Consider the following 19,921-nt stretch of genomic DNA (forward strand, 5'->3'; position numbering starts at 1 on the left):
AAATTACTGCAAGGGCCAAGCGGTAGCCAGGAGGTAACTCCAAATTGGCATACGTTGGGCAAGCTTAGGCGCCTTACGCAGCTTAGTAAAAGGGCCCCAAAGTGACAGACTCTATGACAAGGTTGCTCAAAGCTGTTAAAAATGATTTGCACTTACATCTGCCTCTTTAGTAAGGTCAAATTCTCGAGAACTGTCTTTAAAGAGAGCTACGTGGTGGGATCCTTCACTCAGAGTTACCTGAAATCAGAGGAAAGAAACACATAACTTCACTTAAGATTTATGCTACCAGGATGAAAAGGGAATCATACATACACAACGTATAAACACTTACCCCTCTGTATACTAAGCCACTCGGCAATGCCGACACAGCATATTCAAAGTGAATGGGCTGTGTCGGCAGCCAATAGTGCGGCTTAGTAAATGGAGGGGGGGGGGGGGGGGGTTAGACAAAATGCACTTTTAATTTTTTATTTACTGTCCATCTTTTTGAATAATAAAATCAGTCTCGACACTGTATACATTCTTTATTTTGTGGAAAAACTAAATCCATCCAAATCATAAAGAGCTGAAAATAAACACAGAAAAATGCATTTCTAGTTTGTCTATGTTAGCAATTCAATGATCTTCTCTTGTTCACAAATTGCTCCAAGATTACCCCAAACATTTTTACCATTTAACATACTGGGATTTAAATCTGGAATACTTCTTGTACTGCAGCTAGGGTTTGAAAAATCCAACCTTCATCTTCCGCTGCTCAGGCTCAATGTTAAGAGCTAAAAAGAAGCTGACAGGGTCCTCCACACATTTAAGCTGTTCACATTTTGCTAAGGGAAAGGGGATGGGACTTGATACACCATATCACCAAGATTAGCCCTACCTAAATACTAGAAAGGGGGAAAGGGAAATGGGACTTGATATACCGTCTTTCTGTGGTATTTTGCAACTACATTCAAAGCGGTTTACATATATATAGGTACTTATTTTGTACCTGGGGCAATGGAGGGTTAAGTGACTTGCCCAGAGTCACAAGGAGCTGCAGTGGGAATCAAACCCAGTTCCCCAGGATCAAAGTCCGCTGCACTAACCACTAGGCTACTCCTCAGAGGAACTAACTAATTTACATCATGTTTTGAATAAGTTTCTATCACCACCTTGACCGGAGCACGTGTCATCATTTCTCCTGACCCCCGTGGGAAGATCCGTGCTTGGGCAATCATTTCCAGAACACTGGTCTTGCCTGCGCTCTGATCTCCGACCACAACAACCTATGAGAGAAAAATTAAACAACCAATTAAATGGCAAACAGGGCAATACCTCAAACAATGAAAATACCACAAAAGTGCCTTTAGTTTCAAAAACAAAAGTGACAATACGATATATTAAAAGATTTACACAAGAAATCAGTGTGTTTGGTAGAGGTTCTGTCCCAAACCTACCCTAGGCAGATGATCCTGAGTGTTATAGCTGGCATCATAGTCAGAAAGAATATCCAGGACCTCAGAGTACAAGTCAATCAAAGACTTCTATCAGAAATAAAAACATAGAAATTAACAGCAACTAAAGCAAAAATTTTAAGAAGGAATTCCGACTTTCAGGATACTTCAGTGTCATTAACAGGCATGCATTTTTAAATAGTCTCCTATACATTATGTGCTAAAGAACATCTTATGTTCCCATGGATATCTGTTCATCCATACCATTTTGAAAGTTACGCACTTACACTCTGAGATTTCAGAAAGGCAACTATATTCAATACATTTTAAAAATTTGCACTGTAAAGAATGCCTTTGAAAAAAGTTAGTGTACTCCACAGAGTTACACCTTTCCAAATGTGTTTAAATTATGACAAATATCTCCAAATACAACCCCCCCCCCCCCCCCCAAAACAAAAAACCCCCAAATGCGCACAATGGAAATCCAGGACAGCTCAAGCATCATGCAGAAGCTAAACCTGAATTATAATAGTACACCTATGCACTATAAATTTATCACAATGTAGGAAACTTGACAGCTGGACCGTGCTACTAAATTTCTTTCTAGGTATATGACTATAAGAGTCTATTCTAGAGCAGTGATACCATTTTATTATCTTCATAATTTGGCAATATTTTTTGAGACAGATCAAGGAGTATTCTGCCATGGGATCAGAGGACACCTACTGAAATAGCACCCACCCATAAGTTGCATATCTATATATATAAAACTCACCCTCAACGTTCTATTTTGACTGACGTCACTGAAGCCAGGTTCGTAAGTTCGAAGCTCTGAAGCCACGAAAATCACAGTCTCTGGGTCCCGCTCTCGCGTCTAACGTTATGACGTTGAGGGCGGAGCACATTCTCACCTCCAACATTCTACTGCACTGTAGCTCTGCTCCGCCCTCGCGTCAAAACGCGATGACGTCGAGGGCGGGGCAGACGTTACTCTATGGGTTCGTACTACAGGGGCATTGACATCACGCTAAAATCTTCTGTTTCTGTAGGTCAGTGGGGTGGGGGGGGCCTTCGGAGAGGGGGGAGCGCCGGCAGCGACGACATGGGTGGGGGTGGAAGGGGTGCACTGGCAACAGAGACATCGGGGGGAAGGGAACGGTAACAGACGCTGGGGGCGTGGCAAAAGGGGCAGGGTGAGAGGACATTCGCAGGGAGGCTGCACGGGGGCAGGGACACAATATAATCGCTGGCTGGCTGCATGGGGGGGGGGGGCCAGGAGACACACCAAAATCGCAGGGTGGCTGCAGGGGGGCAGGGGACACAGGAAAATCACTGGGTGCCTGGAGGGGGGGCCGGGGACAGAGGACAATCGCTGGGTGGCTGCAGGGGTCCAGGGGACACAGGACAATAGCAGGGTGGCTACAGGGAGGGCAGGGGAGATAGGATAATCACTGGGTGGCCGGAGGTGGGGCAGGAGACAGACAACAAATGCAGGGTGGCTGGAGGGGGGGCAGGGAATATAGAAAACTCACTGGGTGCCTGGAGGGGGCGCAGGGGACACAGAAAACTTGCTGCGTGGCTGCAGGGGGGCAAGGGACAGAGGATACTCGCAGGTTGGCTGGAGGGGGGGGGGCAAGGGAGAGAACGCCATCGGTGGGTGGCTGCAGGGGGGCAAGGGAAAAAGTATCATCGCTGGGTGGCTGGAGGGGGAGCAGGGGAGAGAGGAGAATTGCACGGTGGCTGCAGGGGGGCCAGAGGAGACACTTGCATCCAGCACTCTCGCTCTCTCTCTCACACACACACACACACACTCGCACATTCACTCTCACTGTCTCACACACAGTCAATCTCACACAAACTCTCTCAAATATACACACAAGGAAAACCTTGCTAGTGCCAGTTTCATTTGTGCCAGAAACGGGCCTTTTTTTTACTAGTTATGGAATAAAAATAATTTTCAAGAAAAAATATTTATTCCTACGGGTGCTTAACATTATACATGAATTTCCAGCTACCAAGTCAGCATGGATATCATTTCTTTTAAGACCCCATAATAATAGATATAAGCTATTAATCCTGCCAACTCACAGATGAGCGAGTGCATAAAAGCAGGGGATAATCTGCAGGCCCTACCTTTAGCTTCCTCTGGAAGATTCCCTTGTCATCCTTTTGCAGCACCAGTTTTCTTAACTCTTTATTTTCTTTTTCCAAACGTTCCAGAATCCGTTGGTATTTCATCTTAAAAACAATAAGAAATGCATTTTAATAGCCACTGTTTCATAATGCAGGACATCCTTATAAAAGAAACATATAAAAAGCAGTTTTTGAAAAATCTATTTATTTTTCAGCATCACTATATACATATATTTGTTCCCATCAGAATCTCTCTGACAGATTTGTAAAATTAAAAATACATATTTTTCAAAAAAGGTCAGCTTTTGTATGCAACCTCCTCCTTACGTTGTGTTTCAGGGGGTTTATGATGGGATTCGTAGGTGTGTATGCATGACTATACTCACTGAGTAGCACATTAAATTTCTTCTAGAGTGGGGGAGCAGCTTAGTGGTTAGGGTAGCGGACTTTGATCCTGAGGAACTGGGTTCGATTCCCACTGCAGCTCCTTGTGACTCTGGGCAAGTCACTTAACCCTCCATTGCCCCTGGTACAAAATAAGTACCTGAATATATGTAAACCGCTTTGAATGTAGTTGCAAAAACCTCAGAAAGGTGGTATAACGTTTCCCCATTCCCTTCTACAATATTCTGGTGACTAGGGAATACTGTCATTTAAATAGTGTATCAAACTGCACTCTACTTTGAGCACATCTTCGGCTCTACAATGATATCGGAAGAATTAGAGGCGGCCCCACTGCAGCCTTGCGTCAGCTGCTGAGATGCTACCAGTGTAAGGCTCATCGTGACTCTATTTGGATAACAGATATAAAAGCACTAGACAGTTCAGTCCTCATATCATTTAAAAAAACATTTACCTGGGTTTGTACAAGTTCTTCTTGAAGCTGGTCAGCCTTTTCTTTATCTGTTGCCTACAACAAGATTTCATAAAAATACTATCAAACTGTTGCTTAAAATTTGACTTATGTAAAATTTACCATCAAACTACAAATGAAATGAAGAAAAAATGAAATAAAATGTAGGATAATCCAGTGAGTGCATGGAAAAGGCAACACTATATATCCTGATAAGGTACCTATATTTAAATAAATAGCAAAGAATTATTTGTTTCACTGGGATCGTGTCCATTAAAAAAGTGAGAAAAAAATCCCAAATTTTAACCATAAATCATTTCTTTTCAGCTCCAGCAAAGAGAAACATGATATAATATACACTTGCATCATTTAAAATTACTACTACTATTTAACATTTCTAAAGCGCTACTAGGGTTACGCAGCGCTGTACAATTTAACATAGAAGGACAGTCCCTGCTCAAGGAGCTTACAATCTAAAGGACACGTGAACAGTCAGTCTGATAGGGGCAGTCAAATTGGGGCAGTCTAGATTTCCTGAAAGGTATAAAGGTTACGTGCCGAAAGCACCCAATTTAAAAGCACCCAATTCAAGATTCAACACACTTCAGTACTATAAAACAAAACAAGACAATCTCAATTGACACATAAATTAAATTCTAAACTCAAGTATTAAAATAAATCTCTTAGCAAAAACACATTTCAAATCCAATTAGCCTAGCAGTGTTGAACTGTGACTGGTGGCTGATAATTCTTCTGGGTGCTTTTTCTGATTTCTTACTTTCTAGAAAATGGAGACTGAACCAATGTTGGATATCATTCAAAACCTGTTGAAACCAGTTCTTCTGTCACATTCTCAGGGTCCAACCTTGGGAATGAAATTCAAAACAGCTGTGTGCACAGCTGGTGAGACACAGTTGTTTTAAGCCATTCCATACTTTAAGGGTTGTTAAATGACATGATGTCCAGCCCTCCTCTACCTCTCTACACTTACTTCACACAGCAGTACAGAACAGGTCAAGGGCCTCCTACTTTGAGCATTTGGGGCCTTATTCTATAAAGGTTATGCTCCTAATTTATGAGCAAAATTTAAGCTCCTAAATGAGTAGCATAAATTATGCTCATAATTTTAAGAGCGTAAATTTAGGAGCATATCCTTTATAGAATATGGCCCCAAATGCTCAAATTAGGAGGCCTACTTACCAAAGTGTAGTAAGATTTAGCAGTTACCAGGGTTAATTGGCAACATTAACATGTAGTAACTGCAGAACCTCTATGCTAACTGTTGGGGGTGTGCCCAACACTTTCCCATTCAGTTATTTCAAGGGAAATGTCATTACTGCACGTTAGTCTGCACTGTAGATAATGTAATGCAGTCAATTACATCTAACAAAACATGGAGCAGACCAGCAGGTGTAGAAGACGACACTTTATTAAAACAAGTGCCCGACGTGGCCACGTTTTGCCTAAAATGGCTGAGTCAGGGGTAAAGCTGTTGATCCAGACATATAAATTAAGTTAAAAACATTCACATAAATAATAAATCATATCAAAAGTAATTTCAATAAAACAAAGATAAAAATAAAACATAAAATTTAAATGATATGAAAAATATAACCTAAATAAAACAAACCTCAGCTATAAGACATGCAAAAGATCAAAAATTTTCCCTATTGAAATATAATAATTTGGAAAGCAAAAATAAAATCATTCACCAAACATAACTAATTTTGATTAATCAGACAGCTGAGGGGACACCATGACAAACTCATACAAAATATATAAAAAAAAAATATTTCAGCCTCAACATTAGCAGTTTGTTGGCTTAAAAAAGTACTGACAGTGCTCCTGCTCTGAAGAAAGAGTGCAGTATTTGTGAGTATTTTATTTAAGCCAACTGCTCTTTGTTTTTTATGTTTTTTAATATTGTTAAAAGTTATTTATGTTTTCTAAAGTTCAACACTGACAACTGATTTATTAAGAAGGAGAAAAAGTCTCCAGTTGTACCGTTGCTCTTACTTTGATAGCATACGGTTATTAACCATCATCAGTCCGAAAAACCTCCATCCACCTATATATTTCAAACGTAACAACTTTGGGCCTCTTTTATTTTTGTTACATTTGTACCCTGCGCTTTCCCACTCATGGCAGGCTCAATGCGGCTTACATGGGGCAATGGAGGGTTAAGTGACTTGCCCAGAGTCACAAGGAGCTGCCTGTGCCTGAAGTGGGAATCGAACTCAGTTCCTCAGGACCAAAGTCCACCACCCTAACCACTAGGCCACTCCTCCACTGTTGCTACTATTTGAGATTCTAATCCACTAGCAACATTCCATGTAGAAGTCGGCCCTTGCAGATCACCAATGTGGCCGCGCAGGCTTCTGCTTCTGTGAGTCTGACGTCCTGCACATACGTGCAGGACGTCAGACTCACAGAAACAGAAGCCTGCGCAGCCTTCTACATGGAATGTTGCTAGTGGAATAGCAACATTCCATGTAGAACCTCCAATAGTAGCAACATTCCATGTAGAATCTCCAATAGTAGCAACATTCCATGTAGAATCTCCAATAGTATCTATTTTATTTTTGTTACATTTGTACCCTGCGCTTTCCCACTCATGGCAGGCTCAGTGCGGCTTACATGGGGCAATGGAGGGTTAAGTGACTTGCCCAGAGTCACAAGGAGCTGCCTGTGCCTGAAGTGGGAATCGAACTCAGTTCCTCAGGACCAAAGTCCACCACCCTAACCACTAGGCCACTCCTCCACTGTTGCTACTATTTGAGATTCTAATCCACTAGCAACATTCCATGTAGAAGTCGGCCCTTGCAGATCACCAATGTGGCCGCGCAGGCTTCTACATGGAATGTTGCTAGTGGAATAGCAACATTCCATGTAGAACCTCCAATAGTAGCAACATTCCATGTAGAATCTCCAATAGTAGCAACATTCCATGTAGAATCTCCAATAGTATCTATTTTATTTTTGTTACATTTGTACTCTGCGCTTTCCCACTCATGGCAGGCTCAATGCTGCTTACATGGGGCAACGGAGGGTTAAGTGACTTGCCCAGAGTCACAAGGAGCTGCCTGTGCCTGAAGTGGGAATCAAACTCAGTTCCTCAGTTCCCCAGGACCAAAGTCCACCACCCTAACCACTAGGCCACTCCTCCACTCCACTAAAGCGCGCTAGCATTTTTAGCGCATGCTAATATTTAGGGCACACTAAGCGTTAGCAATGTCTATATGCCCTCTTCCTACCCCTCCCTAAACATTCTCCCATACTTAACAACATGCTAATCCCAATATACACCCTCCTCACATTCCCCTACCTTCACCATCCTCCTTTCCTGCCCATCTAACCTATCCACATCTAAACGACCACCTCTTTACTTACTATATTACAGCTATGATTATTTGTATATTTTTAACTAATTTATATGTCTGGATCAACAGCTTTACCCCGATGCAGCCTTTTTAGGTGAAATAATAATAAAACTTTATTTGCAGACTGCATATCTAAAACACTCTAACAGAAAATACATACAAAACACAATATAATACAGGGCAAACCACAATAATTCAGCATCATCTATTTAAACATAAAAACAAAATCAACAGTCGACTTGGCCATACGCCTGAACAAAACAAGACCAACTTAGTTTTGGCCGTGAATGCCCCTGTTAAATATTCATCAGAGGGCCAAGTCTCACTAGTGCCTGTATATAACTGTGTATTATACAGCATCTGATTATTCTCGTGATGGGGAGAGATATTGAGTCCAGGGCTCAGAATTTGGAAGCGAGTACGTTATTTGTATTTTTGTTCCCATTTCTGTTATGTTTATGCATAAAGGGCTCCTTTTTACAAATGTGGCCACATTAGGTAATTGCTTTAATAAAGTGTCTTCTACACCTGCTCTCTGCTCTGTGTTTTGCTGCTTTGCTTGCAGATCATTGACTCTCAGCATTAAGTACATATGTATTGCCATACTGAGAAAGACCAAAGGTCCATCGCGCCCAGCATCCTGTTTCCAACAGTGGCCAATCCAGGTCACAAATACCCGGCAAGATCCCAAAAATGTACAAAACATTTTATACTGCTTATTACAGAAATATTGGATTTTCCCCAGTCCATTTAATAACGGTCTATGGACTTTTCCTTTAGGAAGCCGTCCAAACCTTTTTAAAACTCCGCTAAGCTAACCGCCTTTACCACATTCTCTGGCAACGAATTCCAGAGTTTAAGTACGCGTTGAATGAAGAAAAGTTTTCTCTGATTCATTTTAAATTTACTACACTGTAGCTTCATCGCATGCCCCCTAGTCCTAGTATTTTTGGAAAGCGTGACCAGACGCTTCACACCTACCCGTTCAACTCCACTCATTATTTTATAGACCTCTATCATATCTCCCCTCAGCCTCCTTTTCTCCAAGCTGAAGAGCCCTAACCGCTTTAGCCTTTCCTCATAGGGAAGTCGTCCCATCCCCTTTATCATTTTCCTCATCTTTATCTATTCAGTGTGAGCCAACTATGCTGCATTACCAGCCACATTAACAGTTAATACAAATTAAGTACAACTGTAAGGCGTGGTCTCTACCCATTCCGCATCCCCGTCTACACCAACACTGGCAGTTTGCACATATTAACAGTTAAAGCAAATACTAACCTGCAGTGCTAGCTAACGCAGCTTAGTAAACAGGCCCCCCCAAAAGCTTTAAAAATCTATACAGGCAATTCAAAGAATTTCTAAAGTTAACAGTAGTTTTGATGAAAGGACAACATCAAAGAACAGCAGAGACACCACCAAGCACTTATACTGATTATAAATATGAACCCTAGCATGAAGCAGAGAAAACCCCCACACACTTACAGTGAAAATAAAGTTTCAAGCACAGATAAGAAAAGCTACATCTAAGTGGTCAATTTGTTCATGGTGAATGAGTTTAAATCATTATCACAGCTCACATGCGGCACAGATAAGCAGAAATCGTTACATAAATACTATTAATGAGCAGCAGATTTTATCCCAAACATCAGACTAACAGCCGCCTTGCCTTATGATAATGTGACAGGAAAGGATGGCTGTCTATTTATCTATCTATCTTGCCCCGATATCCAGCTATCAGTGGTGAGTGTTTTGCTGCCAGAATTATTCCCCGATATTCAATGTCAGGCCCTGTCCAGGTTTCGGCATTGAATATAACATAGTAACATAGTAGATGACGGCAGAAAAAGACCAACAAAAAAGAAAAAAGTGGAAAAACACAACTTCAAGAGATCAATCCGAGACAAGGGGTGAGATGCTCCAGGAAAGCTTTATTAGGGACCCTACACGGTCCGTGTTTCGGCTTTTAAAAAAGCCTTCATCAGGGGTCGATCAGTGGTTGCACAGAATGTACTGACAGACAATGGAGCTCATAAAATGTTGTCTCTGAATAAAATGAAATAAAAAGTATTGCCTCGTACCAACAGGTTCAATTTGAAATAGTCAATCCAGTCTGCCCAACAAGATAATTTCACGTGTGCTACTTTTTGTGTATACCTTACCTTGATTTGTATCTGCCATTGTCAGGGCACAGACCGTATAAGTCTGCCCAGCACTAGCCCCGCCCTGCCTCCCAACCATCAGCCCCGCCTCCCACCACCGGCTCTGCCTCCCAATCTCGGCTAAGCTTCTGGGGATCATGGTCCATCCAGTCTGCCCAACAAGATAATTTCATGTGTGCTACTTTTTGTGTATACCTTACCTTGATTTGTATCTGCCATTGTCAGGGCACAGACCGTATAAGTCTGCCCAGCACTAGCCCCGCCCCGCCTCCCAACCATCAGCCCCGCCTCCCACCACCGGCTCTGCCTCCCAATCTCGGCTAAGCTTCTGGGGATCATGGTCCATCCAGTCTGCCCAACAAGATAATTTCATGTGTGCTACTTTTTGTGTATACCTTACCTTGATTTGTCTCTGCCAATGTCAAGGCACAGACCATATAAGTCTGCCCAGCACTAGCCCTGCCCCGCCTCCCAACCATCAGCTCTGCCTCCCAATCTCGGCTAAGCTTCTGGGGATCATGGTCCATCCAGTCTGCCCAACAAGATAATTTCACGTGTGCTACTTTTTGTGTATACCTTACCTTGATTTGTATCTGCCATTGTCAGGGCACAGACCGTATAAGTCTGCCCAGCACTAGCCCCGCCTCCCAACCACCAGCCCCGCCTCCCACCATTGTGTTTCTACATTTGGGTAGGTGAAGTAGTAGGTGGTTTCTGGCATCTGGGCTTACGTTTCTTGGTGATATTTTGAACAGTCTAGCATATAGTCACAGGCAATGCCGTATAGTATTTTGAAAATGAGGGTGCTGGTTTTGAATAGTAGCCTGGCCTTGAACGGGAGCCAGTGTAGCTTTGTGAGCAATGGGGTTGCTCTTTCATATTTCGATGTTTTGAAAAGCAGCATTGCTGCTGTGTTTTGAACTGTTTGTAGTGATTTCAATATATTTTCTTTGCACCCTACATATGCTGAATTGCAATAGTCTAGTTGTAGTACGATTAATGATTGTACTATGATTCAAAATGATTGCCTGGAAAAGCATTCTCTAATTCTTTGCAATTTCCATAGGGTTTTAAAGCATTTTGATTGACTGCTGAGACTTTATTTTCGAGAGACAGGTGTTTGTCAAGAATAATTCCTAATATTTTTAGTTGTGATTCGATTTGGTACATCTGTTGGTCAATGTACTGTGTATAATGTGACTTGCACCTTTGAAGATCTATTTGCATTGCAGAATTTCCTTAATAAGATGTCATCAAGTATGAATACCTGAGTTAAATTATCCCTGAATCCCCCACTTGAGGGGGGACACCCTGTGACCGGCACAAGAGAAATGCCTGCTGCATGAGGAGCGCCAACCCTGGGGAAAATGCATACCATTGGGACAAGGTGGGGGAAAACTCAGGGCTCCTGTCGCAACGCATCTTCGACCATTTCCCTCATTCCGTCCAGCCAATACACAGGCATCATTGATAGGCTCAGACTTTCAGCTGTGAAAAACAATGGGCATGGGCTCTGCCATGTGCGGCTGAGGCTCCCTAAGGAGCCAAGTTGGTGCCACTTACCTCTAGTCAGCCTGAGCTCCCACCAAAACCTTCTCATATGGAGAGCACTTACTGCTCCTCTGCAGTAAGTACTGCCCTGCCCTGAGCTCCATCATTGATTGCTGCAGTAAGAGCAGTATTTGGCATGTTAAGCTCAGGCCTCCATACTGCTACTCCAAAGCAACCGCCGCCAAAATAAAAATGCCTTGACCCGCTTCTGTGCCAGGCCGATGATCTTCCCTGTGCCACCCTTGATGCTGGACTAGTAAATCTCTCTCTCTCCCATGCTGAATATGCTGCTGCCTCTACCCTAATCTACCAGTCTTTACCAGTAAGTGCAACTCCATGAGAGACACAATTGTTCCCTGCTGGTTACCTATTACCACTAATTTCCGTTCTTTTTATTATTTTTTAAAGGAAATACCACAAAAAGGACAGGGGGGATAAGAAGCAAGGGAGATCAGACCAACTCATGAAAGAGTGTGAGAGAAGGGATCTGGATGCCTCCCTCAAGGGCCAGGTAGAGGACTCAGATACCCCCTGCTTGTCTGCAGTCAACTGAGGAACCAGCTCTCCAATGGATCCAGGAGTCACATCCACCAGCTATGCCTGCCTACCATCTGGGGAGACAGATAATACTAAGGTAACTGGAGCTGAACAGTGTCATGCATAGGGTATAGGGTCACAAACCTTTGTTCTGCGTCTTGATCCCATAACCCATTCATTCTGGATTGAACAGAACAGAAATGGTAGGGCAAGTAAACCATAAGCAAAATGAGGAGGGAAAGAGGCCAACTGGTTAAAGCAATAGGCTGAGAACTAGGGAAGCCAGGATTCAAACCCCACTGATATTCCTTGATCTCCAAGACAGGGACATTATAGTACCAGAATACTTAGTACTGTACAGCACTATAAAATGAAAAGCATTATTATTAAGTGCAATTTTTTTTAATTTGCAAATATTTGGCAGCAAGGGAGTAGGAAGGAGGATAGAAATCCTTCAGCTTAAAGCATTCCCCAACCAATTTTTAGTTTTTTAAAGAAATGAACATGTAGATTTTCTCTAAAATAGTTAATATGCAAAGACAGACATTAATCATAACATAAATAGGAATAATATCCTTGACTAAACATTGTGTGTAATGATTACTGCTTGTGGCTCATAAGAGATTTAAGTGTGTATGTGGGGGGGAGGGGGGGGGGGAATCACCAAGCAGCATTATGGCCTTAAAGAAACCTTAACACGCATTAAGGGAATTAGTGTGTGCTAAACGCTGTAAGCTCATAGGCATAGAATAGGCTTTTATCATTTAGCACACGCTAATTCTTTCGGCCATAACGCTGAATTCCTCCGTAAAGCTTACATAGAATACCAATAAGAATTAAAAGTTCCTACATCAAGTCTGATGTTTGCTGCGCTTGTCTGCCAGAGAATGCCCTAGAAACCATCACCTTGCGCTTCTGCTGAGAGGTGCCCGAGCTATATTGGTCAGCGGCCCTGCGTGCCTCCTCTTCCTGCTGTTGCAATAGAATGAGTTCACCAAGCAGCCCCTGCCATGAGTTTACAAAGGGAAATGCAATGAATCGGGGAGGAGAACAGAAACTAAAAAGGGAAGCAAACATAAAACTGCAGGAGAAAACCAGGAATGAATGGGTAGTTCAAAATAATAATAAACATGGAGAGCTACTTCATCTGTCACGCTGTAAACATACAAATTGTGAACAGGCTAACATAGTAACATAGTAGATGACGGCAGAAAAAGACCTGCACGGTCCATCTAGTCTGCCCACGATAAACTCATATGTGTATACCTTACCTTGATTTGTACCTGTCTTTTTCAGGGCACAGACCATATAAGTCTGTGCAGCAGTATTTCCCGCCTCCCAACCACCAGTCCCGCCTCCCATCACCGGCTCCGGCACAGACCCCGTATAAGTCTGCCCTCCCCCATCCTAGCCTCTCAACCACCAACCCCTCTTCCCCCCACCACCCAATTTCAGCTAAGCTTCAGGCTGTTACAACTTGGGATCCATAAACCCAGTGGTGTGCTGGAGCAGGCTCTCACAGGCTCGCAAGAGCCGGTTGTTAAGGTTTTAAGAATTTTGGGAGCCGGTTGTTAAAGTAGGGCCCTCCATGGCTACTTTAACAACTGGCTCCCAAAATGTGGGCTTGGGCCCCCTGCTGAATTCTCTTTTACTTTGCTGGTGGGGATGCTGAGCCCTGCCAGCCAAGTAAAATAGACTGCTGCTGCTCCCCGCTCCTTGTTTCCTGGCACTTCTCCAACATGTGTGAGAAGTTCCAGCATGCTGCTCAGAGCAAGACGTTGGGAGTGGTGGCAGTCCATTTATTGGCTGCCAGCAAAGGTACGCCTAGCGTGCCCGCACGAAGGGAGGGAGGAGAGAGAGGCAAGTGTTGCTCCCCTCCACCCCGGCAACCCCTACCCTTCCAACTGCAGAGCTGGCTACGTCCGGAGATAGAGCCTGTTGTTAAAAATTTACCAGCACACCCCTGCATAAACCTACAAAATGACAGAAAATTCATACAGAGAAGCCTTAAAGCTGTGATCCATTGTTTCAGCCAATTAACTCTTCTGTGTGTTTTTTCTTAAGAGCTTTCAGTAACTCCAATTTTAAGCAATACATATGCAGGTTTATTTTTATTTTTTTTTTTTGTGGGGGGGGGGGGGGGGTTGTACTGATCCTTGCTCTCTACTTTTCTGTTTGCTACTCCTACTGCAACGCACTGAATACTCACTGTTCACTAATGCATCAATACATCCATTTCTGAACTCTCACCCCCGTAATCTAACTTCACTCATACCTTTATCCACAGATATATGTATACCACACATAACGCCCTTCTAGCTTCCCGCTGTCTCCTTCCAATGTTTCAAAGCTTTCATCCATTGTTATATTCTGCAACAATACTTCGATTGTCTCGCATAACTCTTCACAATGTAATCCATAACCAAGCTGTAACAAATTGTACTTCCATCATTCATATCGTATTGTAAGCCACACTGAGCCCGCAAAAAGGTGGGAAAATGTGGGATACAAATGCAATAAATAATAATAAATAATTTCAGTCCAGGAGAAATATTTAAAGTATAGAAACTCTGAGCTTTAAATTTTCAATGCAATTTCTAATGAAAATCATGCCACTGTTGTGATAAGATATACATAAGAGGGGTTCCTGTCAACCAATGCAATTTCCCTAGCTGGCGGGCTGGTTTACAATCTGCCGTATTTAAAGGGAGTAAATATGAACAATCCTTCCTGACTACTCTTACAATTGTGACTGGCCCGCAGATCACGAACCAATTCTTTCTTGGTGCAGCATCTTACAGGAAGACGTGTCTATGAAATTTAATTATCGCTATTAGATATTTTTAATTATGAATGAGAATATTCAACACCGATTTCACATTGCAGTCACATAAATTTGAACTCCTGGTTGAAACACTGGAATATAACATTACAAAAAAAAAAAAATCTGAACAATGTCAACAGTTTGAAAGAAAGGATATCATGGAGCAGACATGCTTAAGTAACAAAATGAAATCATTTAGTAAAAGTACGATCCTTCTCTAGAATAGCTTTTGTGAATTTATTAGCATAACAGAAACATTAAAATGCAAACTAATGAGAGGATCTAGTGCACCTCAAAACAGAATATCAAGCTCACCGAGCCCAATGACCACATCCCAGGGTGAAGGATGCATTTTATGTAGCATAAGGGAAAGGGAACGGGGAAAGGGGATGGGACTTCATATATTCCCTTTCTGTGGTTACAAAGAGGTCTACATATTATGTACAGGTACTTATTTTGTACCTGGGGCAATGGAGGGTTAAATGACTTACCCAGAGTCACAAGTAGCCGCAGTGGGAATCAAACCCAGTTCACCAGGATCAAAGCCCACTGCACTAACCACTTCCCACTTACCTGGGAAGGAGGGCTCTGTCAGGAACATATTCTCCATAACTAGGAACTAGGATCAAAAGATGAAGGGCTCCTTTTACAAAATGCAGTAGAAGTGGCCTTAGGGGGTCTTTTACAAAGCTGAGTAGTGTTTTTAATTCACGGTAAATATCAGCCGGCAGTAAACGCTGAGACACCCATTATACTCCTATGGGCATCTCAGCATTTGCCGCCAGCTGATTTTTACCGCGAGAAACACTCCAAAAGGAAAATCAAAATCTCCATCCAATTTTGCCACCTCGATCCTCTGACTGAGGCTGTCTGCACTGCTGATGCCAAATAGAAGGCACAGGATACACTAGCCCCGGCCACCTGCAAGAAGGCTGGTACGGGAATGAATCCCGACATTCTTCTGTTTCTGTATTTTTTTTTTTTATATACAGTCCTGAAAAAAATCAACAAAACACTTCATGAGAATGCCAGATACAAACCCCCCCCCCCCCCTGAAAACCACAAAACTACCATCCACTAGGAGGGCTCTGTGCCATTCTAGAGGGACTAAAGAAAGCCAATTAGCAGGTAAGATCTAATTGCTCCTTCCATAGCATTCCTCTAGACTGGCACAGATGAGAAGTACCAGAGCAATGAGTAGGACTCACGGAGCCCCACTGTCAGCACCTTGGCTTCAAACCATGCACCCTGATGAGCAAACACATCAAGGCAATTGTGGCGCGTAAATGAATGAAGAGAAGACCATGCTGGAATCTTACAAATTTCCAGCGGAGAAACCAATGAATGCTCCGCCCACGAAGCCACCAAAGTCCGAGTAGAATGGGTCTTCAAGAAGAAGGGAATAGGCTGTTTCTGAAGTAAACAGGCTGAAGTCTCTGCCTCCCTCACCCAATGGACAATAGTGGCCTTGGACACCCCCTCGCCCTTTCGTGAACCCCCAAAACATGAACACATGATCTGAACAACGGAACACGCGAGTCACCCTTAAATAGTGACGAGGACTTTGCAGACATCCAAACAGTGCAAGCGCTTCTGCTCCTCTGAGCCAGACCTATCCCATGAGAAAACACCTTAGGTATAGAAAGAAACCACCCAGAGAACCACTTTCTCCCCACCAAAATGGAGGAAAGGCTCCCTATAGGACACAGCCTGCAACTCAGAAACACGTCGACCCGAAGCCAAGGTCACAAGAAGCACAGTCTTCAACGTCAAATCCTTCAGAGTAAAGGACCCCAAGGGCTCCAAAGGTGTCTATCAGGCCGGACAACACCAGGTGAATAAGATGTATGCCCCCCAAAAAACGGGGCATACGTCTTACTCAGGAAGGGACCCCAAAGGATGCCCCTGAATCAGGCCCTGAAAGCAGGTCACATCTGCCAGCTGCACCCTCAAGGATGAGAAAACGAGACCTTTATCTAGGCCAACCTGTACGAAATCAAGAATCTGGAGAACCACAGCCCGCAGTGGCACAATGGAACAGTCCCCATACCAGTCCTCAAACACATAGCAGATGCGAATACAGGCGAGAGAAGTCGAACTCTTCTTCGAACGATGCACAGTGACAACCACTGGGGCAAACCTTTTCTTCAACAAATGTGCCCTCTCAAGAGTCAAGCCGTAAGTGAGAACCTAACTGGATCTGACATGAGAACCGGACCCTGAGTCAGAAGATCTGTCACTGGTGGAAATCGAAAAGGCGACGTGAACTGCAGAGAGACCTACCAGATGAACTTCCGCCCACACAAGAAGAGATGTTTCCTCCATCACGGACTGCCTCTTCATGCCTCCCTGATGATCTATGTAGGCAACTGCCATGGCATTGTCGGACATGACTCGCACCGCCGCTCCAACCAGAAGAGGATGAAAGGATAGGAGGGCCAGCCAGATCACTCTCAGTTCCAACACATTTATCGTCAAGCTCATCTCTAGATGAGATCACACCCCTTGAGCCACTCTTCCCAAATAATGCTCCCCCAAGCTGGATAGGCCGGCGTTCAGCGTCACCACAGTCCACTGTGGAGAATCCAGACTCATGCCTCCTGAGAGATGACTTAACACCTTTCACCAACGCAGAATGCATCTCACCAGGCCACGCAGAGCGAGGCGATCCTTCAGGGAATGCGACTAAGGAGACAAGCGGGACATACATGCCCACTGCAAGGGCCGCATGTGAGCCCTGGCCCACTGTACCACCTCCAACAACATAGGAACTGAATGGGTTTCCTCTCATTTGCTGCACTGGGAATCATTGGCGTGGTTTAGTATGAGAGGAACTTAATTGTTAGAAGTATATTAGTAAAATGACCGGAAATTAGAATAAAAACACAACAAAGAGATATCGTTATTACTAGGATTTAATTTGCCTAATACAGAAATGCCTCCTTCAGCCCAAGATGTGGTCACTAGGCTGAATATCACATTGTATAAAAAAAAAAAAACACGCCAATAGCCAGAAATGTTCAGAAGTGTAAATTTTTCAGGCTTTTATTTTCCGCATGTAGAAGACCATCTGTGAAAAAAACCTTACAAAATAGCTTCTTTACTAGCAAGCTTTCACATGTAGTCAAATAAACTAAGATTCTGCATTAATGAACTGCTATGATACAGTATCATCCAAACAGTTCATTAACTTATAGTTCAGCAAAACCCAGCACATGACATCTTCAAAGGCTGAATTTTGCAAAAATAATCAAACTATGCCTTAATATGTGTCGTTATCTTTTTCTGGCATCCCAACAGCTCATATCTGCACACCTGGGAAGCAAACTTGTATATGAATAAGGCCACTAGGCTACAGGTTATTACACTGGCATCTTACCAAGCAGATCACCAAACTGGCTGAATGTGCAATTTTCCAGAGACAGGTCAATGAACAAGTACTAGCTGATAACATTTTACTGGCCTATGGGCCAGATGGTGGGAGCACAGCTCTGTAAAACTAATAGATGTCATGTGTTAACCCAATCAAATGATCTCACTTACATTCTGTGCATTGAACGTTTGTTTCCACACATCTAAAGGCACCCACATAGCAATCGTGTGCTGTGGGAAGGAACTGCTAGGTCAATGAATGCAAAGGATGGAGAAGACTGAAGGCTTCAGTTGAATAAAATCTTTTCCCAGTTGCATTCTATTAAATATTTTCATTTTAAATAGCTGCCGTCTTTCAAAGATCACACAAAGACTCATCACAAAGATCTCCGCCTTCCCATTATCTAGAAGTTTAATCTCATGTAATACCATAATGGTTTTTATTACTGTAGTTACACACCCAAATTTACAAAACTGTTTGGTAACTAGTATTCAAGGCCATTCAACTTCTACTTTTAATTCTTTTTTTTTTTAATAGCATTTTGGTAAGTTAGATACACTTTAATTATTTATAAATGAAAACCAGCATAAAAATATATTGAAAAGGTTCAGACCCTTATCCCTCAAGGCTGGCTGAGGCTGGGAGAACTTTAAAGGTGGTGTCCTGAAGCTTGGATATGCCTCAGAGACTAGAAAGCCAGAGGAAGACTATGCTAGAGGAGGATGGGCAAGAAGGAGAAAAGCCTGTGAGACTAGCAGGCTCATTTTCGAAAGAAAAGGGCGTCCAAAAAGCAACACAAAAGGCACATAGAGGGGCATAATCGAACAGAAACGCCTATCTCCATGGGCGTTTATCTCCGAGAACGGGTCCGTGAAGGGGCGGACCGAATCGTATTTTCGAAAAAACATGGACGTTTATCTTTTTTTGAGCTGGGCGTTTTTGTTTTTCAGCAATAATGGAAACCGAAAACGCCCAGCTCAAAAACGAATAACTCCAAGACATTTATTCGTGGGAGGGGCCAGGATTCGTACTGCACTGGTCCACCTCACATGCCAGGACACCAACCGGGCACCCTAGGGGGCACTTTTACAAAAAAAAAAAAAAAAAAAAAAGGTAAAACAGCTCCCAGGTGCATAGCACCCTTCCCTTGGGTGTTGAGCCCCCAAAATCCCCCTCAAAACCCACTGCCCACAAGTCTACACCATTACTATAGCCCTAAGGGGTGAAGGGGGGCACCTACACGTGGGTACAGTGGGTTTGGGGGGCGGTTTGGAGGGCTCCCATTTACCAGCACAAGTGTAACAGGTGGGGGGGGATGAGCCTGGGTCCACGTGCCTGAAGTCCACTGCTCCAGTGACCTGCATACTGCTGCCAGGGAGGTGGGTATGACATTTGAGGGTGAAAATAAAAAGTTGTGAAACGGCATATTTTGTGGTGGGAAGGGGTTCGTGACCACTGGGGGAGTCAGGGGAGGTCATCCCCGATTCCCTCCAGTGGTCATCTGGTCATTTAGGGCACTTTTTGGGGCCTTATTCGTGGAAAAACAGGGTCCAGGAAAAGTGCCCTAAATTCTCGATAAAAACTCATATTTTTTTTCCATTATCGGCGAAAGGCGCCCATCGGCAGATAACCACGCCCCAGTTCCGCCTTCACCATGCCTTCGACACGCCCCCAT

The 19,921-nt window shown here is 43.4% G+C and overlaps 1 protein-coding gene across 2 annotated transcripts in view; it reads right to left on the bottom strand.

The window, feature by feature from the left end:
* Nucleotides 1-19,921, bottom strand: part of OPA1 (OPA1 mitochondrial dynamin like GTPase) — a 145,725-nt gene that overhangs the window by 95,184 nt on the left and 30,620 nt on the right. Inside the window, exons 6-11 of one of the 2 annotated variants that reach the window (XM_030217160.1) lie at nucleotides 12,956-13,054; nucleotides 4,423-4,476; nucleotides 3,567-3,671; nucleotides 1,437-1,523; nucleotides 1,152-1,265; nucleotides 157-237 (exon numbers count right to left, since the gene is read on the bottom strand). In XM_030217160.1, the coding sequence (XP_030073020.1) occupies nucleotides 157-237; nucleotides 1,152-1,265; nucleotides 1,437-1,523; nucleotides 3,567-3,671; nucleotides 4,423-4,476; nucleotides 12,956-13,054 (540 nt within the window). The remainder of the gene's footprint in view (nucleotides 1-156; nucleotides 238-1,151; nucleotides 1,266-1,436; nucleotides 1,524-3,566; nucleotides 3,672-4,422; nucleotides 4,477-12,955; nucleotides 13,055-19,921) is intronic. The other variant, XM_030217161.1, reaches the window with a different exon arrangement.

Source organism: Microcaecilia unicolor, chromosome 10, assembly GCF_901765095.1.
Source record: "Microcaecilia unicolor chromosome 10, aMicUni1.1, whole genome shotgun sequence".
Classification (NCBI taxonomy): Eukaryota; Metazoa; Chordata; class Amphibia; order Gymnophiona; family Siphonopidae; genus Microcaecilia; species Microcaecilia unicolor.